This window comes from Cantharellus anzutake, assembly GCF_015039405.1.
Source record: "Cantharellus anzutake strain C23 chromosome Unknown EI90scaffold_34, whole genome shotgun sequence".
Lineage (NCBI taxonomy): Eukaryota > Fungi > Basidiomycota > Agaricomycetes > Cantharellales > Hydnaceae > Cantharellus > Cantharellus anzutake.
Genome location: NW_024066984.1, coordinates 390,987 through 415,416, shown reverse-complemented (window position 1 = coordinate 415,416; position 24,430 = coordinate 390,987). Strand labels below are relative to the sequence as shown.

At 50.9% G+C, this 24,430-nt stretch overlaps 4 protein-coding genes and 1 non-coding gene across 5 annotated transcripts; 2 read left to right on the top strand and 3 right to left on the bottom strand.

Moving 5' to 3' along the window:
* Positions 1–663: 663 nt before the first annotated feature.
* On the bottom strand, positions 664–3,568 carry EI90DRAFT_3064243 (uncharacterized protein). Its single transcript, XM_039060784.1, has 2 exons — positions 3,282–3,568; positions 664–3,218 (listed from the first exon to the last, which is right to left on the bottom strand). The coding sequence occupies exon 2, from the start codon at positions 3,143–3,145 to the stop codon at positions 1,130–1,132; it is 2,016 nt and encodes a 671-aa protein (XP_038914415.1). The 5' UTR covers positions 3,146–3,218; positions 3,282–3,568; the 3' UTR covers positions 664–1,129.
* Positions 3,569–3,595: 27 nt separating this feature from the next.
* Positions 3,596–3,678, bottom strand: EI90DRAFT_t149. Its single transcript has one exon. It is a non-coding gene; the product is annotated as a tRNA-Gly (tRNA).
* Positions 3,679–4,047: 369 nt separating this feature from the next.
* EI90DRAFT_3125811 (uncharacterized protein) lies at positions 4,048–5,206 on the bottom strand (the record flags this gene model as incomplete). The annotated part of the gene is made up of 2 exons (XM_039063871.1): positions 4,048–5,110; positions 5,163–5,206. The coding sequence occupies 2 exons, from the start codon at positions 5,204–5,206 to the stop codon at positions 4,048–4,050; spliced, it is 1,107 nt and encodes a 368-aa protein (XP_038914414.1).
* Positions 5,207–7,393: 2,187 nt separating this feature from the next.
* EI90DRAFT_3125810 (peptidase S8/S53 domain-containing protein) lies at positions 7,394–9,989 on the top strand (the record flags this gene model as incomplete). The annotated part of the gene is made up of 12 exons (XM_039063870.1): positions 7,394–8,202; positions 8,261–8,290; positions 8,355–8,437; positions 8,506–8,574; positions 8,639–8,686; positions 8,739–8,937; positions 8,991–9,057; positions 9,110–9,278; positions 9,336–9,422; positions 9,485–9,725; positions 9,805–9,821; positions 9,895–9,989. The coding sequence occupies 12 exons, from the start codon at positions 7,394–7,396 to the stop codon at positions 9,987–9,989; spliced, it is 1,914 nt and encodes a 637-aa protein (XP_038914413.1).
* Positions 9,990–10,900: 911 nt separating this feature from the next.
* EI90DRAFT_3064231 (uncharacterized protein) lies at positions 10,901–11,938 on the top strand. The gene is made up of 2 exons (XM_039060783.1): positions 10,901–11,294; positions 11,359–11,938. Exons 1-2 carry the CDS (start codon positions 10,989–10,991, stop codon positions 11,530–11,532), a joined length of 480 nt encoding a protein of 159 aa, XP_038914412.1. The 5' UTR covers positions 10,901–10,988; the 3' UTR covers positions 11,533–11,938.
* The last annotated feature ends 12,492 nt before the right edge of the window (positions 11,939–24,430 follow it).

The window sequence follows — 24,430 nt, the reverse complement described above, 5'->3', positions numbered from 1 at the left end:
AAGAACCCCCGTGGTCGTCACTATGATGGCCCCACAACAGAAGAAAGTCTGAATCGATTAACCTGCCTCGCGAAGCTGTGCGCAAGGGTTGAAGTTCACTTATGGTATCTTCTACCGTCTTATTCACAGCCCGAGACTTCCTCCACTTTCATTAGGTTATGCTCTGTCAAATCAACCTCATCAAAATCGAATCAATGCTCGACTTTTATGCTGCCCATCTCTTGCTCGCACTCAACTCCGTACTTTTCTCGTGAGCCCAAGGCTTCAATCCTGCGTTATGCTTTCCGGATCGGCTCTTCTTCGTCACTCCTCGAATTGACCTTTGTGTCTTTTGTTCACCTCAACTCGGTTCATTTCCTCACTTGCAATGACTGCTATTCATCGCAACGTAACCTAGAGTCTCCGCCATAAATGTAGTTGTAAATGACGATAAATAACCACGTTTTTCACCAAATTAACAATATTGTAAATGATGAAATCCGACCGGTAAATTACAAAATGCACCCTTGTAAATTGACCGTTTACAATCGTTATCGTGGTGGAGAATCATTAAAAAACAGGTCATCTACCTCCTTTAACGTGGTAAAGGAATCCTGGTAAAATGCAATGGACCACATTGTAAAACACAGTTTTAATCATGTTAAAAATGAGTGTATTATACAATGGTTAAGATGATCTTTTACGCATCACTAATTCCCTCTGTGCAAACCTCGATGGTACCCACTCGGCTGGCAGACATTGAGTGGCTCCTTGGTGCATTCTGATTCCGATACCGGGATTCTTGGAACGTTTTCCAGGGAGCCAAGTGATCACTGTCGCCCCCGAAGCGGTGCCAAACGGCGGACGGTCATTGCAAGCTGTCCTTGGGCAACGAGTGCCGCTGGTGGCTCCCAGATGGGTGTTGCACCCCGTACACCGTCAGCCTGTCTCTATCATTGTATTGAGTTTGCATTATTAACAACATGTCGGCATTCAAGGATGGGGGGTGGGGTTCGCGTCATAATGCTCTACGCATTCGATACCTCAACCAGGGGTATGGTTTTCGCTTGAGCTGACGTCAAGAGGCGTGAGAGTCGTGATACTAGATGATACAACAAGAAACACGAAAACGAAGAATTGGGTAACAAACCTACCGGTAGACAGCTTTGTCTGTATGACGTCTTCTAATACTACCAGACGACGCTACAATGCTGCTTGGTACAACGCCTGTAGTGAGCCAGCCCAAGGAAGGTGGTGGTGATTGTCCATCAATAGGAGGGCCAGAAACGTTGATTGGCACTGCACCGGGTGGTGCGACATGCAGAGGCATCTGCCCCTGGGCGTATACTTGAATAGGAAGAGTTGGATCTACATTCTGATGCAATGGCTGGATGGGACGCGAGGGGAGTTGTGGATAGATATGGGAGTGTGAGTATGTACTTGTAGATTGAGTTGCCGATCGCGCGCGAGTTATGGCACTCATTTGCCGGTGGGGGGGAGGACGGGGGATCGAGGTTTGATATGCTGGGCGAACCCGAGATGGGCTTGAGCGACTACCCTGAACTTGTGGACGTGAGACAGATGGTGTGCGTGTCTTGGTTGCAGGGGTAGCTTCGGCGGGGACATATCCTGCCTTGTTCGAGTCAGTAGAGGAGTCAGAAGACTCCTGATTCGGTTTCGGATAACGGTTTGGACTCGCGTGAGCTCGGTACCATGGTTCGCCAAGGACTACTTCTCCACGCCTAACCTTCCCTGGAATGTAAGTCACAGTTACATGATCCCGACTTCTCCAAGGAAGTGCCCAGACAGCCTTAAAGAACCGGCCCACAGGACCAAAGCGGGATTTGATGAGACGTGGTTTATCCTCTCCTTCGTAGATTTCAAGGCCAACTGGTTCTCGTCGGAACCGAGAAACATGCTCTGATGGATCTACCGGCTGCGAAGGATACGCAGCAGGATCAGCCATAGCCACCGGTGATGACTCTTCCTGGTCCGATGCTGAAGCATCGTATGACTGGGTCCCGCCAGCGGGATGAACAGGTGGACTGGTTCGCGGCTCCCTCTTCACCGGAAGATAAGATGCTCGTCGATATGCGCGATAACTACGGGTACGTGCGTGAGGTCGTCGCACTGAGGGTTTTGCTACCTTGAGCTGAGGTTCAACCGCCTCATGTGCGACATCATCTTCCCCTGGCCGTACTGTCTGCTCGACTGGTTCTGGAGATGGAATGGGATCTTGATCGGGCTGCACTTCTGCTGCTGTCGCGGCTGAGGGCAATCCTGGCTCCTTAGAAGTCTCCGCATGCCTACTCTCGTCCCTATCCGATGCTCTCTGCGCAATCCTCTCTGACATCATCCGCTTTAGAGGATGGTCCGGATCTGGTTCGAAGAGCCCACCAGGACCAGCATGTAATACATCAATGTCAACAGGCTTATATTGGTCGGCATGTTTAGAAGTCCCACTACTCTTCGCAGAACGCATGCTTGCACTACGAGCAAGCGCGGAGGCAGGACCCTGAGAAAAACGCCGAACGCCTTTGACAACTAAGCCGGCCAGCCGGAAACGGACAAGACCCCTAGGCTTCTCCAGTTGGGGGTCCGGGTTAGCAACATGAAGAGGACCCTTGGACTGATCGCTAACATCGTCTGCACCGTTCGCGCCGTACCGGAAGCTGGAAGGAGGAACAGAGCCAATGGGGTCCTCCACAGTAGGGCCCCTGCCCCGGCGTAATGCGGATTTTGACGGGGTGAGGGCTCGCCGCTGGGTACGTTCAAGCCTCTCTTGCGAGGATAAACTACTACTCAGGACCTCATCAATGTTGGAATCGGGTGGAGAGGCAAACGGCCGGAACGGAGGTGTCATATTCCCAGCGAGAGTCTGCTGCTGCTGATCCTGGTATACGGTACTCGCAGGCAGCTGCGAAGAAGAATATCCATTTGTGATGTCGGTTGGGGGTGACGGTATTTCAAGGTCGATTACGGGAGGCGGCTTGGGAGACGGGGCATGCACTGTGGCCTTGAACTTGGGGCTTCCCTCATCGGGGATCTCCTCTACGGTAGGGGGTCGAGGATGGGTAGGCGCTGGAGGGCCTGCCGAAGTGACACTAGGAGCGTATAATGAACTTCTGGGTGTTTTTGGTAATGGTTTCGACCAACGGCTTGACATTTGTGGGGCGCTTTCCGCGGGCGGAACAAGGAAGGGGTCGGCCAGTGATATCGAACAGGCTGTTAGGAAAACGCTGGAGCGGATGAACAACCCTGCGTAAGAAGGGATGTGTGAAGAATTAGCTTTTGAACCTTACCCAAGCACCCACTGAGAGTAAGCGCGGGAGCACCGGCCAACGTAGTGGATCTGATTAAGAAGGGGATGGGAAAGGGGAGTATGAGTAGGTCATAACGAATCCGACATCCACCATGGGTGACGGAAGTGCTTCGGAAGCCATGAGGCAGCCAGTACAGATATATGTGGCTGTGATTCACATCCCTAACAGGTTCTTTGCCGTTGGAGGCTCAACAGTCAGCTTGGCAAGCGTGTCAGAGGTGCGGAACTTGAGCGGGATATTGCAAAAGTGGAATTGGGAAGGCACCCCAAAATGTTAGAAGGAAAAAGTGATGATGCTGTAGCCGTGAATCGAACACGGGGCCAATCGACTATATATTATATGGCAACGATTGAGGTTACCTCTACCCCACTACAGCCCGTTTAGCTGAATCATCTCAAAAATAAATGTAAGGACTTAAAGCACACTTTAGTCCCAAAATTATGTACATAAGCAAATCTGTGACTGTGCAACAGTAAATGCGCCGGTAACATGACACCTGTTGAATTATGGATCGAGGTCGTAAGCACCTTGAATACGGACAAACCCCCGCGCTAGTCTGACTTACTCGCAAAGATCGTGTTAGTGACTCCGATTCAAAACATCCTACACCAAATGTTATGACGAGCACAGAAAACATGGAGACGGTCATCAATAAAGGCGTCAGTGCAATGGCCTTGGTATTGGGTGCCAAGATTGCGACCACCATTAAGCTAGTACACATACTAAATTCAACGCTCATCGCCCATCACGTCGGTAACAGGGGATACAAAACTACCTCAATCCATCTTCCTGGGCGTTTCCCATTTATTGCTTTGAGGCACCTTTTCGCCTCCTCTGATGCCCAACAGGATCGCATCCCGAGCATCTTCATGTCTTTCCATTTTGACTGCCACGGCAGCGCAGCAATCTGATCAAAGTGCATGAGATCTGGATTGTGTGAAATGTCAAAAGTATGCAAAAGCGGCAGGGTACGCATGAGAAGGCGGAAAGGTAAAGTGGTTGTAGATGATAATGAGATGAGCGATAAATGAAGAAGGGTGTGAGGTAAGTAGGTAAAAAAAGCATCAGACAGAGACATATGAAGAGTGATCAGCGTCGTGAGGGGTTCTCTGTCATCTTCTGCTCGTCTGGAGGGAAACGGCATGTCGGATTGATCTACATCGTCCCACGACCAGTTGTCTGGGGTATCTAAAATGGTTCCAGAAGAAGGATCTCCAAAGAGAGTTTTGGATATATCTTCTATGTCTTTCCAATGTATTCCCCGAGATGTCTGCGAACGACCCACCAGAATAACCTCCCCGAGAGTATGCCGATCCGAACCCCAGACTGCTTTTGAGGCTCGGGGACCAAGAGGCGAAAATATCGCAGCATAGCGAGCGATCAGAAGCCGGATGTGAGGTGGGAGTGATGAAACGTATTTCGAGGGGTACATTGTTGTGAGGTCTGAGGCAACAAATCGAAGAAGACAGAGATGGCGGAGTGAAGGGAATCTCTGTGGGTGCGCTAGAGATTTATCAAAGTCCCAAATCAGATCGGTCAAAAGTCCACCCTCAAATTGTGCCTCCTTCATTGACAGCGACAGTGCCTCTTTTCTCCATTGGGGTGTATGTTTGTGCGCGTTGAGATTACCACGATGGCGTTCCCAGCTTGGAGGTGGCTTAGGACCTGATGGAAGTTCAGAAGACGGCCCAGTTACCAACGCTGCAGGGTCGAACGAATCCAGATCCCATGCAGAGAGGAAAGCCGGTAACGACGAGTCATACGGTGAGATTGGGGCACCAGGTCTACGGCGGGGTGCCTGTGCTGATCTGCTAGATGATTAGGAATGACGCCATAAAAAGCGAAACCAATGGAGTGCACCTCAATGACCAAAGCAGCTTGTTCACCTTTGATTCGGCCTGCATGAGAGTGCTGCTGGTGCCTGGATTGATTTATGTGATATCCACAAATCACACACCCCTGTACGTCCAATATACAGTTAGGCAACACTTCAACATAGTGACGAGTGTTCGCACGTCTGAAATGTCGGATGATGATGGCAATCCTTCGCCGCTTTCACTATCAATATTGACGGCCTCATGATCACATGGTATTGCACCGATTTCCCTCGTGTATGCCACGGTGCAAAGAACTGGTAACCGTAGCCACAAAATCGTGGGATGACAAGATAGAATCACCACCGTGCGCGTCGAGCGCGTGTCCTCAATGTTTGTGTGCCTTTGCGGCTAAGTGGCGCTCAAGTTGTTGGAAGAGGTTTTTTTGTCGTTGCCCCATGGCTGCGTTGATGTATGGCAGCGCGACAATCGTCAATACATGGTAAGGGTGTTGGTCGATGCCTCTGGCTTTTGGTGTCGGGATTACATAGTTGGAAGTTTGCTTTTGTTTTCCCGAACCCCCACTTGCAAGCATTGGAATAAACTAGAACCTACGGTGGCTACCAGTATAGTGCGTATCAATCCGAACATAATGATTGACTTTGTCAAAGCACTTTAAATTGTTTCCAAAGCGCAAATCAATGTGAGGCGCACAATTACTTGTGTATGCAAGATGGGCGCATATATTGGCGCCTCGAACCCGGCGCTCTCCTCTGGAGCCAGAAATCCAACTGTGCTCCCGTCGCCCCTCGCTCTCAGGGAGCGGTTGGAATAAGGGATCATTTTTGAGACTCCAAATGAACGCGTTCTACAAGATGTGGTTCGTGCACGGTGGTTGGAAAGAACTGGCTTCAATTCCACCGACGGACTCTCGTGAGTAACATACCTCGGCGTTTCTTTCCTGCTATGTCTCAATTAATTGAGCTGCAGTAGCACTGGCCCCTCAGGGATCTGCAGTGAGTCACCAAACAACTACTGGACAGCTCATCTCCGAAGTGAGTTCAAAGGAGGATCGATCACATACACCGGCAGACCTCCCTCTGGCGCTGTCGCCGAGTGTTTCCGATGGCATCAAGAAACTCCGCCGCACGACTACTATACCATTGCATTTGAGTCGAAAGCGTTGTTTGGAGGTCAATGAAACCCCGAGTCCAGTAGTGAATATGCCGGGTCCGATGGTCACAGCGCCGTCAATGCCGAAGGGGCCTGGGCAGGAGTCCCGCTGGACTCCTCGGTGGTAGTTCAGGAGGATGGGGGTCGTAAGCTACCTCGTAAACGCCGAAGGAAAGGCCACGCAGAGCCGGTCTCTGGACCAACCAGGATGGGACCCGATAACCCGGAGGGCGTCTCGACAAGGAAGAGAGCGCCGAGGGAGGTCGATGCCAAAGTATCGATGCCCAGTCATCCTAGATTCTTTCCCTCGACAATGGGACAAACCCACACCCGCGAGCAACTGCTGCGCACTCGAATGTTGAGCTGCTGCTTCCCTCCACCCGCGTCAGCCTAACCCCCGACTTGCCACACCGCAGTTGCGCGTAGAATGTATCCCCGTCTGCACCTCATTCCTCCAGTCCCCTGGTCCCCGGGGCTTGTGCTTCTGCAATGAGTCAGGCGCCCCCTCCGTTGCTTTGTTGACGATTGTCATTGGACCAGTCGTTGACAATTTTGGCCATGCATTCTTCAACGAATCGGGAGCAGTCTATTGCTTCTCTTGATCCTTCGTGATGCCTGTCATATGAGACACTGGGTGTTTAGTGTACGTAGACCGGACTTGGCTCTTAACTATAGGCGTTGTGCCTGTGGTTGCCACCAAACAAGCAATGGAATTCGCTTTGAATTATCCCTGCACGTGTTCCCACACTAGTACTTTGAACCGAGTTGTGAATCTGGCAACCAAGGTGCTACCAGCAGGCCAAAAGCACCCCCAAATTTTATTCCAAGTTGTTTTCGGTGACCGCCCAATGTGGCCGCTTGTAATCTATTACGTCCCCACCACCCTCCAGGGGCCCGAACTGATCTGAACTGGGTTCTGGAACTTTTTCGTGATCATACATATAGAAGAGGCTGCAATAACCAGAGTGCTCCGTCCTACCTCCTCTGACCCAAATCCTGATTCCTGAGCGTCGTTCTTCTCGCTAACAGGCTCGTAATTAATTTTTCTCTCTTGTCACGGTACTGCTTTGTCACCACTCGTCGCTCAATCCTTTATGATTCAGGATGTGGTGGGGGGGTTCAGATGTCTTCGCATGGCTCTCGTCGTCTCTCCTTCTCTTGATACCTGTCGTTCATTGTCTTACCGAAAACCCCTTCATCATCAAAGAGTCCGCCCAACTCCCTCGTGGCTGGTCCATTTCGTCAAGACCTTCTCCGCACGAACGCCTAACCCTTCACATCGGTCTCGTACAAACATGCCCTGAGGCAATCGAGTCCCTGCTTTACAACATTAGCGATCCAAGCAGTTCTTCCTACAGTCAGTTCCTTTCTCGCGAGGCCGTCCTTCCGTACTTCAGGCCCCCCAACACGACCCTCCTTGCTGTCAACAACTGGCTCCGTTCCAATTTGATATGGCCACCAACAAAAATATCCCCTGCAAAGGATTGGTACACGATTAGTGCGACCGTCGCTCAAGCAGAGGAGCTGCTCAATGCCGAGTTCAAAGCATATATCCAGCCATATTCGGGCGAGCGGATTGTGCGAGCGACAGCATATGGTGTTCCCCGCACCTTGGATAAGCATATCGATACAATCCAGCCAATTACAATCTTTCCTGGTGCGGGACGGTCGACGAGGTCATTCTCGAATGTGCGTCGATTAAGCTTCCCGGGCCCTTCGGACAGGAGACGTGTACGCGCACTCAACGCGCCGGATGAAGTACACCTCGCAAAAAGTCCTCATGTGATGCTCCCATCTCAGTTTCCTAACTGCACCTCCAGTCCCATTGCGGTCTTTCCGCCTTGGTGTTTGAAGAAGATGTACAATGCTACTGGATACACTCCTTTGGGCAATTTGTCGAATTTCGTTGGAATGTCAGCCTGAACTCCTACTCTAACACCCGATCCGTACTAAAGGGATACTATCCTCTAGCACTGGCTATCTGGATAACTTCGCACAGCGGTATGCCATATCCAGTCCACCGCGAAGAGCAGATTGAACCATTATGCTTGTGCATGGCTAACAGATCCGACATGGAGGACTTTTTTAAAGCCTATGTTCCCCAAATCGCGGCTACCAAATACACATTTAGTATCGTTAGTCCAACGAGTGCGTTATTGGTACCTCCCTGGGTTATGGTTATTAATAGAAATGCACTTTTTCTATTCGAAATGCAGATACGGAGGTACCCCAGAAATACATCTATGGGGATAGCAACAGCGAAGCCAACTTGGACGTTCAGATCGGTATGTCACAATACTCTCAACTCACAGGCTAACCCGATAACTCGAACCATTGACCCGCACACAGTCGGAGGGTTAATTTACCCCATCCCCAGCACATTTTATTCTGTTGGTGGTATGTCGCTATTTTCTATCTTCCTGTCGTGACTCGTTCATCACGTCCACAGGCAGCCCGCCATATAATCCTGATGTGAATACCCCTTTCAATGCAAACGAACCATTCCTTGAACTAGTGCATTATTTCATGTCTCTACCTAATGAGCAACTGCCCTCAGTACTCACAACAAGCTACGGTGATGATGAGCAAAGCGTACCACGTGCATATGCAGTGCGGGTTTGTAGAGGATTTGCGGCGTTAGGCGCGAGGTGAGTTGTGCGTGTGGCGGGACTGTCTTTTCCACTAATTTTGACTCACGCAGGGGAGTTTCGGTCATTTTTAGTAGTGGTGATATGGGTGTCGGCCCGTACGCTGACAGGCACTCGAACGTATGGTTTTCCTGCAACTTCTGGTTCAAGTTGTAACTCTCAAAGAGTCTAGGACTGTCTCTCTAATGATGGAAAGGACCGCACCATGTTTATTCCTTCCTTTCCCGCTACATGTCCGTTCGTCACTACCGTTGGCGAGACATACGGTATACCACAGCAGATGGCGGACTCAGGTTCGAGTGGAGGATTTTCGAATTACTTCAAGAGACCAATGTACCAAAGTGAGTCACTGAGATATAGATATCAATGGGGCCGTCAATTGTTCGTAGGAAACGCAGTTTCGGAGTATGTCAAGAAATTAGGTAAGACCTATGCCGGGATGTACAACCCGAGTGGACGTGGGTTTCCGGACTTGTCGTCTTACGGTGAGTAGAACTCCCACCCATTCCCGCTCGCACCGCGGAACCCACCCTTGTCCGTTCAACAGGCGAACGGATACCATATTACAATGCTCACCAACTTTCGCTTTGCTTTGGAACATCCTGCGCTGCACCAACTGTGGCGGCTCTCGTCGCTTTGTTGCATGATCACCAACTCCGACGGGGAAGGAGGAGATTGGGGTTTCTAAATCCGTTGCTTTATTCGGGCCCTGCTCGGAATGGTTTGACCGATATCATAGCGGGAAATAATCCGGGGTGTGGGACCGATGGTTTCAGTGCTGAGAAGGGGTGAGTACATGATGCCCGGCCAGAGTTCGTGCTTTAACTTTCTTCATGTTGGTTTTCCCGGGTTGCGCAAATCTTGAAGGTGGGATCCCATAACTGGTAAGTCTATTCCTTGTGGCAATGACTCCCCGTCATATCACTGGCTCATTCATCTCGCCTACATCGTATCCAGGTCTAGGGACAATAAATTTCGGCAAAATGCTGGAAGTTCTTGACAAGATAGCAGCACAGACACATGGAGCACCATACGAGGACTTTGCAAACTGATATCATGCGCCGCCGCTAACTGGTGTGATCTTGATCCTAGTAGTTTGTCGGAGGCGTTGTCGAATGAACTCCCCAGGTCGTTCACACTGAATTCGAGCGTTCTACTGCGCGCGCGGTTCTTTGGACCTTCGCTTTGCATCAATTGCCGTGCTGTACTCCTTTAATTTACCGTCATAACTAATGTAGCGGCACATGCAGAATTTATACAGCGCTATACGATGCGCATTATTATCTACTCCAAAATATTGACTCACGTATGCCACACCCCAAAGCCTGTTCATGCCGGGTAATGTGTGTGCCATGAAGCAGTGTACGCCGCGGGTGATTTTCCAGGCGCCTTGCCTCTGAGAAGGTTATTACTATACATGGGGCCAATGCTGCACTGATAGTCGCTCGGTTACTCCTGTGTTAGGTCTATTCTGTAGGCTCGCATGAAGGAGGCAGGCTCGCTCCAGATAGAGGGAGAGGGTAATATTGGATCTACTGCGGTCTGGGAAGCGCCGTCCTCCAACACATAAATTACATCCCACAACTCATCCTCGCACGGTTGCTCCTCACTTCCGCGGACCTTTTCTCACCGAGTGTCAATCAACATGCCCAAGAAACCAAAACAACCGTGCAAAATCTGCAGAGGGGCTGTTTGCTCCCCTGGTCGCGACCGGGCACAGGTTGCAGGCACAGTGAGGAATACAGCCAATCAGCATAACCGCGCCTGATGTATCAGCTCCAGGGTTTTTCTGGTCCGCGTCCTTCTATGGGCAGAAGTAGCAAGCTCTCTCCCCAGCCTGATGAAGTTGACCCGAATTCATCATTCGGTATGAGAGGCAGGGACTCCAGCATGGAGACGCCATAAGGTCTGTGCTCACTGGACAATCCTTCCCCACCCCACTCTATGGTCCACAGGGTCAACCCCAACATACATTGCTCGCTAGACCGGCCGAGCCGCCCGCACCCGTCTACTATGGGGTCAACAACTGTTGGGGGGAGCGCCCTCGATGCATGTATTTACAGTTATTTACACCGATCGTTCCTAATTCAGTAGTCTGCCGCTATGCTGTCCAACCTCGTCCTTTCCACAACAACCATCTGAGCCAACTGCCAACCATCCATACCCAGCAAGCTCAATGGTCGTATCCATTACGGGGGACACACCACCCCAGTCTAGGCTCTGGGCTCTGGCCGAACGCACCTGGAGCCTACCATGGACCACCGCCTCCGTGTACGGCGCCCAACCCGGATCAAGGGCAAAGTTTGCGGCGGCAACGTCGGCATATGCATGGCGAGCCTTCAAATGGTCCATCTTCCGTAAGTAAACCCCCCCTGCAGGCATATAAATGGTATTGGGCTGATGAGCAATTGTGCTGGCCAGGCTGACGAGCCACTGGCTGTCAGTGGTCGATCACCAAACACTTACGGTGCCATAGGCACCCCTTCCCCAAGGACAGGGCGAATACAGGCACGTTGGGCTATCGATCACCAAACGGCTGCGCTTGCCTTCTGGCCAACAAATTTTCAACTCCTCTGCATTACTCCAACCCAGTGATGTATCAATCATACCATGTCATCCCTGTTAGACTGTCCAAGCTCCTGCACACACCGTTTTCCATTATGCTGTGACGACTCGGCGTTATTGCCCACCTGCTTTGGGCAGCTCCGTCGTGCTTAGCCCTGTAACATAGTTCGATGCCTGTATACACCGAAACTTTGTCAAGGATATGTTCGTTGGCGTTCATGCTTCCAGGACTGGGTGATGAGGTGCCAGATATATGGACTCTGCGAGGAAGAACATATAAGTATACTAGTTCCTTCTTCCGGGGGTCAGATTACCAGAATATATACCACATGGTATCGTCAACTCTCGGGCTATATCGTGCCTCACGCTGCCAACGAGTTTTCGCGTACTGTAGGAGTTCCTGGCTGTATATCACCCACATGCTCACAGAATTACCCTAAATCTATAATTATATACCGCAACTAAATCGTGAAGGTACACATCGTTGCCACCTTGCTCGATCTCTGCTTCTGTTTCTTGTTCCAATCAGTTCACGCAGCCCAATATTGGTGGCGTATTCAGACTCCGATGCTTGGCGGTCACATTCATAGCCACTCCCCTTCAAGTCACGGCGGCCATTCCAGACCTTCGTCTACGCATCTGTGTAGATGCTCCTCCAAAATCCTCGCACTCACTCTTATCATTATGATACGAGTGTTGTGCTAGCTGGTTGCTCCGCTGGGAGAACCTCCTCACTTCCACCCCTCAGATCATGAGGCTGCATAGCATCATCACATCTTAGACTAAATGGTGGAGAGCATTCAGTTGTAGGCGAATCCTCGTATGGACGAATTTCGATTGGGCTTGGCCCTCAGTGAGGTAAATTGTATCGCGCGTCGCAGGCAAAATTGACTTTGTGACCGTACGTCTGTGGCGAGCTCTGAATTCTTTGTCTTCGGCGTGGACAGTGAATAGTATTGTTGGGGCGCTCATTTGTTGTTCCAGTTTCTGTCCGCATTCTCCTAGATGTTTGCTGCCTTCGACAACGCAAACATCCTCAGCCTCCCAAATTCACCCTCGCTGTGATGCAATCGGGCCCACTCTTCTGCATCACTCTGAACCAGAACACTACAGAAAGGGTCTAATCGCGGAACAAAGCTTCCTTGGCATGCCCAAAATCCCGGATGGTGCTGCACAATTTGCAAGAAAGCTGTTTGCTCACCAGGTTGGGTAGCAAACGCGGTGAGGGATGCAGCCAATTGGCATAGTCATCACTAATGTATCACCGTCTCCGGGGTCCATTTGGCTAGAACTTATGCACCAAGCGCCTTACTGGCCTCCCCAGCCCGAGGTTGACCCTGAATCTGTCGCGTCACACGAGAGACAGGGGCTCAAGATCGTGACACCATACGATCTTTACTCACTGGGGAATTGCTGCTGACTTCAGTGTATGGTTCACCGGGCCAACCTCAGTGTGGTTCGCCGACTGCGCTAGTTGAGTCGCGTGGATCTGTTTGGGCACACGAACCGACTGCCACAACAGATCTATGCTGATAGATCTGCCTTTTCACGCCAACCTGACCCTTGGAAGGATTAATGTGTCTGGGCACCACCACACATGACACACATGATGCCTGGCGGAGTTCAAAGACAAGACTCGTGGCAACAAACGAAACAGATCCGAGTTGTCAATCCGTCCAACTCTTTTGACCGTGAATGCTGCTGGACTGAGCCTAGTCCGGCTGTCCGCAGTCGGTATCCCAGTGACTATGGTGCCGTAGGCCCCTTCCCGCAAGCAAAGGGACGTTAGGCTGTCAACTACTGAGCAACCGCCTCGCCTTCCTAGCCAACAAATTCCAACTGGACTTCGCCTTTGTCACCCGGTAGACTGTCCAGTCCCTCGAATTCTCATCCCTGGTTATTTATATGTGATGACTCGGTGCTATGACGCGCCTGAGCGTGTTCGGCATGCCTGGCCCTGGGATGGAGTTGATGTGTTGACCCTTGTCTAGGTACTCCTTGTGATCCGCCTGTTGGTGTACAATTAGGAACCGTATATATGCACATGGAGTGTGCGGAAGAACACAACATGTTAGTTTCTTCCACATATATCCTGATCCTATCGGAGGCTACCGGTGAGCCCTATGGTGTTGTTGGTTCTCAGGCTGCATCGTCATTTTTCTTGCTGTACAGATTGATCAGGGACAATACGTCATGAAAACCGGCAGCATGCTCGGATCAGCTCTTGAGCAGTGCTCCACTATTGCCAGTTCTCCATAACCCAGAGTCCTCCATCAGTGACCAATATTCCCACCTATACCCGAGCAGTACTGTTATCTTGCTTCCTCTGGCATCCCCCTGCTTTCTTTCTACTATCAATCATTACCATTCCTCACATGCACAATGGATTAGGAGAAAGGTCAACATCCCACATACCTTGCACACAGACACATGATCTACATGATCACCTGTCTTGGTTACTCCTTCCCAGCCACATCGTAGAAGGCTTAAAAGCCTTGACTTTTCACCCTTATCTCTCTCCCTCAGTTCACTTGTTCAGAACTGAGGTGAGCTTTCTTGTCTCCACTGTCTTAGTCAATGACTAAAACCCTTGTAAATATCCTAGTGCTTACAATGTGCTAGGTAGATAAGCAATTCATTCAGTTTGCTTGTTCAGTACTGAGCACTTACAACATGCTAGATTCTCACATGGCATCAGCAAAATATTGTTATGCTCCTGAGTGTTCTGGAGTATGGAGAGAACTGGGAGAATTGGCTGGTCCAGGAACAGCTCATTTCCTCTGGAGTTGGCCAGGTACTCCAGGGCACTCCCAGGAGGGGATGGAGAATTGCTTTGTGCACAAACATATCCAGTAAATACAATTTAAATGCTTCAAAGTGTATAAGGGTGAGAAGCTTCTGGGAGCTCCTGGAGCATTTGAAAATGAAAAGGAAAAAAGAGGGAAGATCCCCCATGAATACCTCCTGTCATATCCTGGAATCCCGACCCCATGCACTCCCACCACACCACACCTTCCTAACAACTTCACCATCCCCTACACCATGCCTCCCCACTCCCCAAGTCACCTTCCCTCCTGACTGTCTCAGCTCCGGTCTGGTTGCGGCACACCAAGCCTTGGCCACCCCCATCCCGGAAGCTCAGTCCCGAGTCGGAACATTCGGAGACTCCAGATTTGCTCCAATATCCCGACGGACCTCCAACATCCCGTGACATACCCTTAAACCATTTCTTCACCCATTTCATTTATTGGAGTCACCCAACATCCTTCGGATACGCAACTCTGCTTTCGGAGCTACCTGCATCCTTCGGTGACCTCACTCACGTCATCATTTACTAGTCAGCTTCCATTCTTAGCATGACTATCTTCTTCTTACCATTCAGTCGGCTAACCCCCCTCACCCATTTCTCATTCCCATTCATTTTCCAGCCTCTTACTCCACCCTCCTCGATCCGACACCTAGCGCTGGAGGTAGCAGTCCTGCCACCTGCCATCTACGTGCTGTCCAAGCAACCCCCCAGATCCCTCAACATGGCTGTAAAGCTGACCACCTTGACCTCCCTTGCCACCGTCTCCGTATCAGCGCTCCTAGACTCAGGAGCCACTGGGAACTTTGTAAGCCCCAAGTTCATCAGGAAGCATGGTGTCAGGGCACAGCCCCTGACCCCACACACCCTCAGGTACCCTTCCCCCATTTTCCCCTATTTTTCCCTTCACTGTTCCACAATCCCGCATGCATGCAGACCTGTGGGAACGTTCTGGGCGAGTTACTTGCCCAGAAACCATCACAGCCACAACCGTGGGAACTTTCTGGGCGAGCAGCTCGCCCAGAATCTTCCCATGGGGGGGTGCCAATTATGGAAAGTCGGCAAAGAGCCGAAAACTGTATAGTTCCCGACTCCCATTTGTAGCGGCTTCACAGGAGGTTGAGAAGGTTACCCTTCTTCTCAACTCATTTCCTGTGAAGGCTGGGGCTAGCCCCCTCAGTGAGTTTGAAGATCTCGGACTGGGACTAGATACCCCAGCGACTAGGAGGATCCCCCTGGGCCTGTCACGGAACGAGGGTCGGGCCCTGACACATGGGCTCGAGACAACCCCGCTCCCCCAACCCATTCCCATCTGCAACGTCGACAGAACCCCAAACGAGAACGGAGCCATAACCGAGGAACTAGAGGCCCTCCTGACGTTTGAGCAGCACATGGAGCGGGCCCGCTTCGCCGTTGTAAACCTTGGGTGGCAGTCCCTCATCATAGGACACTCATGGTTGCTGCACCACAACCCAGAGGTAGACTGGACGTGGCAAAAGGTCAGTATGTCCTGCTGCCTGTGCTCCTGCCAGTCAGTGCGAGGACAGGCTGACCCAGACCCTGTGGTGGAACCTGGGGATGGGATTTACGCCGCTATCATCCCAGCGGATGGCCCAGGAGGCCTGCGAACCAGAGGCGGAGCCGGCACTGTTTGAGGCACTAGTCCCAGAATAGTACCAAGACTTCAGAGACATATTCTCAAAAGAGGCCTTTGACCAGCTACCTCCACGGAAGCCCTGGGACCATGCAATAGACCTAGTGCCAGATGCCAAGCTCCCAAGAGGGAGGACCTTCCCCCTGTCATGGCCAGAGCAGAAGGAACTAGACGAGTTCCTGTGTGAGAACCTGCAGAACAGGCGTCCAAATCCCTGATGGGAGCGCTGGTCTTCTTTGTCAAGAAGAAGGACAGATCGTTGCGCCTAGTCCAAGATTACTGAAAGCTCAACGAGATCACTGTTAGAATGGGTGGATTTGGACGACTCCGGAGTGGAATCGGAGACTTAGCGTGGAAGGACCTCAGCCTCAGTGACTCAGGTGGAGCGCTGTGCCATTGCTGGTTGTCCTGGGGGTCCCTAATTTCGGATCTAGCAGAGGGAAAGTCTCTTGGGGGCATTTCAGGTCGATTTCGGACTGAGGTTACAAGTTACTATGTACATTGTATATAAGGAGGGGTCCGGAATCAAAAGGAGTGAGGGTACTCCAAAAGGAGACAAAGGGAGCTGAAAGGAGGGACAACACCGAGGGTCAAGGGTTTGACTCAATGGTGTTTCCCAAAGGAGGAGTGAAGGGCCAAGGCCCAAGGAGGAAGGAAGGAGGATGGGAGTGGGGAATGGCCAGCTGACTGAATAGAAAGGAAGCAGCAGCCCAAATAGGAATGAGGGAGTATAGCGGAATTGAATGGAGCAATGCAATAGTTGCAAGGTCCGACATAAGTCCGGAAAGTCCGAACTCGGAAGTTAAACTCCGGAATATTGGCAAACATAATTAAATGGAATGAGCTAACCAATACAATGGGTATAAGCGGAGGTGGGGTCAAAGTCCGAGGTCGGAGCTAAGACTGGAGGTTCCGGAGACAGAGACATGAACGGGATTCCGGAGCAGAGGTCCGGAGTCGGGAGCATAGGTGTTGCATGCTCGTCTGGGAGGTGTCGAGGTTGAGGTTGGACCTGGAATGTCCCAGAGTCAGACTGAAGGTGGTGTCGGAGCCGGAGGTGGTATAACCTCTTGGGAGTCGGCAAGGAGAAGGTGATGGAAGGGAGGTAAGGGCTCCAGAGTCGGTTGCGGAGTTTCGGGAGCCCGGAGCGGAGGTCGGGATTGTATGAATATGACAATCATGGTCAAAAACTCATACCCCCTCCCACTCATTTCGGACGTCCTCGCATGCCTCCGAAACGCCAAATACTTCTCGGCACTAGATCTGTGCTGGGGATTTAACAATGTCTGCATCAAGGATGGTGATGAGTGGAAAGCGGTGTTTTCGACCAACCAGGGATTGTTCAAGCCTACTGTGATGTTCTTCGGCCTGTGTAACTCCCCAGTGACATTCCAGACAATGATGAACGACATTCTCCAAGACTTCATTGATCGAGAGGTCATCATCTGCTACATGGACGACATCTTGATCTTCACAGCCACCCTAGAGGAGCACCGGAGGGTTGTCCGAGAGGTCCTAGAGACACGGAGACTCTTCTTAAAGCCAGAGAAGTGTAAGTTCAAGCAGAAGCGAATCGAGTATCTTGGCCTCATCATCTCTGAGGGAAACATCATGATGGATCCCATGAAAGTCCGCAGAGTTCTGGACTGGCCAACCCCAACCAAGGTCAAAGAAGTACAATCCTTCCTGGGGTTCGTCAACTTCTATTGCCGGTTTATCAAGGACTTCTCCGAGACAGCCTGCCCCCTCCATGCACTGACCCACAAAACCAAAGCATGGGCCTGGGGAGCAGGTGAAGTCCGTGCTTTCCGCACCCTCAAAGATGCCATCACCTCCGCCCTGGTCCTCACCTTCCCCACTGATACAGGCTGCTTCAAACTCGAGTGCAATGCCTCTAACTTTGCAACTGGTGTGGTCCTATCCCAGCTCCAAACAGATGGAGAGTTCCACCCCATAGCCTTCATGTCCAAGAGTTTCACAGAAGTAGAGTGCAACTACATAGTGTATGACAAGGAGATGGTCGCAATAGTGCATGCCCTCGAAGAATGGTGGCACTTCCTACAAGGAGTGGAGGAGAAAGTGGATGTCTACACCGACTACCGCAACCTAGGATACTTCCACACTGCACAATGGCTGAACTGGCGCCAAGCATGGTGGTCACTCTTCCTCTCCCAGTTCCACTTCACCCTCATCCACCACCCTGGGAAACTCATGGGAAAACCTGATGCACTCTCATGCTGTGCTGACCACCCAAAGGGTAAAGATGACAATGAAGGGCTGACTCTCCTCCAACCCACCTGGTTTGAGGCCCACACAGTGGAGGCAGTCTTAGTGGAAGGTGAAGAGATGACTATCCTTGAGAGGATCAGCAGGGCAAAGGACCTAGATGAGAAGGTGGTGAAAGCACTGTGAGAACTTGGAGAGGGCATGCTGAGGTCAGATGAGTGGGAAAAGCAAGGAGAGCTGGTTCTGTACAGAGGAAAGGTATACATGCTGAAAGACCTGCCTCCGCCATGACTTGGTGCGGTTGCACCATGACGTGCGGGCGACGGGGCACCCAGGGCAGTGGAAAACCCTGGAACTCATCTCCCACAACTACTGGTGGCCACAGATGGTGGAGTATGTCGGGCGGTATGTACGTGGATGTGACACCTGCAACTGTGTCAAATCCTTCCCCTCCTGTAAAGTGGGGAAGCTCATCCTGAACAAGATCCCTGCTCACCGCTGGCAAGTGATCTCTGTGGACATGATTGGAGAACTCCCTGAGTCGAAGGGCTATGTCAGGGCACAGCCCTTGACCCCACTCACCCTCAGACACCCTCACCCTTTTCCTAACCACCCTCTCCCCACACTTCCCCATTCCCCCTATCCTTCCCCCACTGTTCCACACAATGATGCACGCACGCAAACCCGTTATGGAAAGTCGGCAGCAAGCGGGAACTGTATAGTTCCTAGGGTCCTTTTGTGTCGGCCTCACAGGGGGCTGAGAAGCTTACCCTTCTGCTCGGCTCATTCCCTGTGAAGGCTGAGGCTAGCCCCCTCAGTGACTTCAAGGAGTTAGCAGCCAGGGAGAGCATCCCAGCTTCCACACCCAGCCTCGCCCTCTGGCCACTCCCTGCAGGGGTCCGGATCCTGACAGCAGAAGAAGGGTTAAACCTGACCACTCACACTCTGATGTTGTTAGAGGAACAGATCGCTGAGCTGACACGCCAGCTCCAAGACTTACAAGGCCAGCTGGCCACTCAAGGTCAACCTGCAGCCCCTGCTGCAGCCCCTCCTCCATCACACCATGCCCCAGCTCCTAAACCACCTAAGGTAGCTGCCCCCACCCCCTTCTCTGGATCCCAGGAAGACCTGGACCATTTCAAAGCCGAGTGCAGGCTTTATATGAGCATGCACCACACGGAATTCCGAGATGAGCGCAGCCAGGTCCTCTTTGTCCTATCCTACATGAAGGGAGGTACAGCAGGGCCATGGGCAACCCAACACATCAACACCCTCCTCGCCCCAGGAGCCCCAACCATTGCTTTCGACGATTTTGGGGAGGAGCTTGATGCCATGTTTGCAGACCCAAATCAGCAGGTGTCAGGGCAATAGCCCCGAACCCCGAGTCACATGGAAATTAGATACATATAGTCACGTGGGCAAGCGGGAACCTCCGGAGAACTGCTTACACACCACCGTAAAATACACTATCTTGTATCACTTACGGCCTTGTGTGCTGAGCCACCCTAAGACCTCACACTTTTTTAAGTGCAAGAGGTGTGTTTTACAACACAACCCACAACTCTAAAATCTTAACATCTGACTCGGAAGCGCCTATGGCGCCTAAACACACCTGCAAGGGCAAGGTCGCATCTGCAGCGACACTAAAAAGAAACGAGTGGTTTATAAAGAAACCGCAATCTCCCATCATGGGAGATTAGATTCAAACCAAAAGCCGTCGTCAGACAACGACGAGGATCAACATGATCCGGCATTAGCAACCACCTCAGGGCTGGTCCCTGAAGGTTTTAGAAACTTACATGGAGTAAGTGCGGGGCAAAATACCCCCAGAACTCCACAACATACCAATCTAACCCAAGCTGGGGAAGATCCCTCACCTCCTCATGAGGTGATCGACTTGCACGAAAAACGCGTAAGTGCCGAACGATCAGCCCAAAAAGCTGATCGGATAGAGTCGCAGGAAACTCCAGGGCCCCACTATCCCCTGGAGTCCCCCCTCATGTCCCCAAGTCAAGCCCCAAAGGCAGACAAAGGGAAACAAAGGGAAGAGCCCCTGCGTCGGCTATCCGAAAAACTACTGGACTTGTTCCAGGTTCCGTCTGAATGGAGGACGGAAAGTGAAGATCAACTTCTTCTCAGGCTGAAAGCCCGAGAAGGTGCGAAAATACGCCCTGAGAGCAGGATCTCCCAGAGCAGGGAAGCTCCAAAAGAACTTCCGCTGTTTACACTCCCACACACCATGCCAGACAAGGCAAGGTCGCCAACCTCGGAGGAGGTCTCCGAGATAATGAAGAGGAGGCGAACTGAAATGAGGGAGTTCGCTGAGGAAGCCTTACGGAAAAGTAAGGAAAAACCAGCGAACAAACCCCTCTATAAAAGGGAAGCACCCTCCACAATGGCCTCGCCTAAACAAAGCGAGCGTGGAGTGTTCACTCCAAGAACCCATTCTGGAACCCCCAGAAGCGGAAATGTCAACTGGGGAGAGTCTCTGCTCGCCCAACCAAACTTCCTCCTGGAAAACCAGGAATCGCGCATAATAAACACGATAAACTCAATCCAAAAAAAGATCGAGGAAACGAACCACAATAGCATGGCTCGTCTAGAGATAACTCTAGAAAGAATGGCCAATGCAATCGATGCGTTGACTGAAAAAATCAGCGAACAAACAGATTTGCTGAAGGAAATAAATTTCTCACAAAAAAGTGAGGAAACAAATAAACACCCCTGGACCATGGTCCAGGACATAAATAGAACTCGTGAAAAATTCACGAAAAGAACCACCAGTGAAAGCACACTGGAATATCATCAGCGACTCGACAGAGACGCTAAGGAGATCCTTCTCCCAAGGATAGGAGAAGACGATGCCGAAAGAAGGCATCGTTCAGAGATTAGGAGGAGAATTGGCACGTACCAAAGGTTCGGCCAAACGTCCACTTATGACGGACCTCTCGAACAGAGAGGTAACTCATTCACACCCTCTCAAAACAATGAGAGAATACAAATACAACTTCAGGCGAATTCACCTGAAACCAAAGAAACGCTGTGAGGAAGATTTCCCCCAGCAAAAACCCCCCCAAAGGAGAGATCTCCATTGGATAGCGACCCCACGAAGGCAGGGGAGCAAGAAGAGTACCTGGAGAAATGGTATGAAAAGGCCATAAGAATGGCCGAAGTGAGAATACTCACTCCCTACCCAGAGGGAGTGAAACCAGAAGCCCTAAAGAATGGGCCAGCATTCCCTGACAAGAAATGGTCAGGGGAGAATGACATGGAATCGTTCTGGCAGTGGTTCACAGAACTACTGGGATTCCTCGCCTTGCGAGGATGCAAAGGTCCCCAATTTGATGAAGTCCACCTGGACTGCTTGATTCGTGGATTAGGGGGGCCGCGTTTGACCTCGGAATTAGACTCCGAGACGAAACTCTCCTCAGAGGAGACAAGGGCATGTTCCTCGAAGTTCTCAACATATTGATGAGAACCTTCATCAAAGCCTCCGCCGCATTGAACGCGACAAAGAAATACTGCAACGTCAAATACGAAGCGGAAAAAGGCCTAAAACAGTTCTGCTTAGAACTGTCAAAAGCAGCGTCCCAGATGGTGACGCCGCCAGACCAGGTGTCCTTCAATGCCAGGTTCCTAAACTACATTCCCCTCGAATGGAAGAGGGAAATGATTGCTCATGATAGAATCAGAGCAGACTTCTCCTCAAACGAGGAGATGTTAAAAGCAATATCTCGTGTAGACGAGATAATTGACGGGCTGAAGATGTCTTCAGCCTACAAATCAGGTTATTATACCAGAACAACTACCACGGCAACCACGAGCCATGGCAGAGCCCTCCCATCAGGAAAGAAGGCGGAAGAGCTGAAACCCAGATGGAAAGAGGACACATCCTCGAAAAACTCGAGGAAAACTGACCAAAAGTCAGTTCCAATTTGCGGCAAATGCGGCAAAATAGGGCAAACGAAAGATTGCCCAAGACACAATATAACGAGCGATGAAAAACCAAGGCACATAGCTGCCATGGAGATCGCGAACTCAACGGATGAAGAGTCGAAAGGCTCATCAGATGAGAAACCAGAGAACAACTCTGGTAACTCCGAAGCATCAAGCTTCGAAGTAGAGGACCCATACGAAGGACCTCAATACTCACCCGACTCAGAGGGTGAGGAAGTCAACGTCGGGACCATAAGAATGGGCCCAATGTCAGTCATCGACCACGATGACATAAATTATAAAATCAAACTGGCTGTAGCACACCAGTTAGAAAACACGGCAGACAAAAAAGTCACTGAAGCCTTGGTGGAAGCACCAAGAAAAGACGCCTTGGGGAAATACACCAAAGTACCCAAGGAAAACAAGGACAAAGGGAAGAAGGACCAAAAGTCCATCGAAACCCAGTCCCCCTTGTTTGATGCGAAATTCCGCATCTCAAAAGACGCGGGAAAATACCCCGCAAACAGACCGCTCTCAATGAAGAGAATGCTAACGGCTCACATAAAAATAGCAGGCATAAAAGCCTATGCACTATTCAATAGTGGAGCCGAAACGGACGCGTTATCGCCGGACTTTGTCTGCACGGTCCACATCCCAATTCTCCAATTGGAGAACCCAGTCGTCCTTCAAATGGGGACGAAAGGAACAAGATCACAGATCCTGTTCGGAACCAACGTGGACATTGAGATCAACGGCCACGTAGAAAAACACTACTTCGATGTAATTAACATCGACAGATACGACGCCATCTTCGGCGCCCCCTGGTTAAACAAAAACCAGGTAAGCTTAGACTTCCGGTCCCACAAAGTGAGAACGGTGAACAAGGGCAACATAGACACCCTTGGAATAAGCGAAGACTGTGTGACGAGATCACATGGATGGAAAACTCGAGCAAGAGCCCGAGAACAACCAAAAAAGAAGCCCCCCTGACAGGGAGGCGGGATTGAAACACACCTCAGGGTAATCACAAGAAAATACCCTGAAGGTTGGCCCAATCCTAGTCTGGAAGGACTAGAACTTCCAGACGTACCACACCTGGAAGGTCTCTCCATGAACAACCCCGAGTTCGAAATACTCAGGGAGTGGTGGAGAGAAAAATTTGAAACCGTAATGGCGCCAGCACCATTAGAAATGCCTCCCTTGAGGGAGGTGAACCATCGAATCCCGTTGAAGGATCCGAACAAGAAATTTCGGGAAAACACCCTGAGATGTCCCACAGCACTGCAGGAAGCACTAGCGACCAAAATAGATCGCTATGTAAAAGCAGGATGGTGGTATCCTGCAAACAGCGAGCGAGCATGCCCGCTACTGTGCATCTGCAAAGCAGATGGATCTTTGCACACGGTAATAGACACGAGGAACCGTAACTCAAACACGATCCTCGATGTCACACCAATGCCAGACATGCAACTGATCCAAGAATCAGTCGCCAGAGCAACATACCGATCCAAGATCGATATGTCGGACACATATGAACAAATACGCGTGGATCCAGAAGATGTCCATAGGACGACATTCTCCACGCCCCACGGGACGTACAACTTGAACATGATGCAGCAAGGAGACTGCAATGCTCCCTGCACCTTCCAGCGTGCACTGACCTGGGAACTACAAGGAGAAGTAGGCAGACGCCTACACATCTGGTTCGACGATATATTCACCAGCACAAGCTCGGTGGAAAACCACAATAAAGCACTATTGTGGTTATTCACTCGCCTAAAAGGGGCGAAATTCTACATAAGCCGGAAAAAATTCCAGCCATTTGCCCCAATCCTAGACGTTCTAGGAAGCCGAGTGGACGAACAGGGCATCCATGCTCAAGCGGATAAAATGGAAAAAATCCGCAACTGGCGAGAGCCAGTAGACCACACAGGAGTCCTAAGATTCCTGGGAATGGTAGAATATCTATCAATATTCATGCCAAACGTCAGTGGTTACACAGGACCACTGCAAACAATCTGCTCAAACAAGCAGACATTCAGGTGGACACCACTCCACCAGAAATGCTTCGACGAAATCAAACGTCTAGCATGCAGGGCTCCGATCCTGAAGCCCGTCCAGTGGAACCCACCGGAAAGCCTCTCAGAAGCAGAGAGGACCAAACTCCACATCTGGGTCATAACAGACGCATGCCCAGCGGGCATGGGTGCATTAATTGGACAAGGCGAAAGGTGGCAGACTTGCTGCCCGGCCGCATTCATGTCCAAAAAGTTCACCAACACACAACGTAGGTACTTCGCCTACGA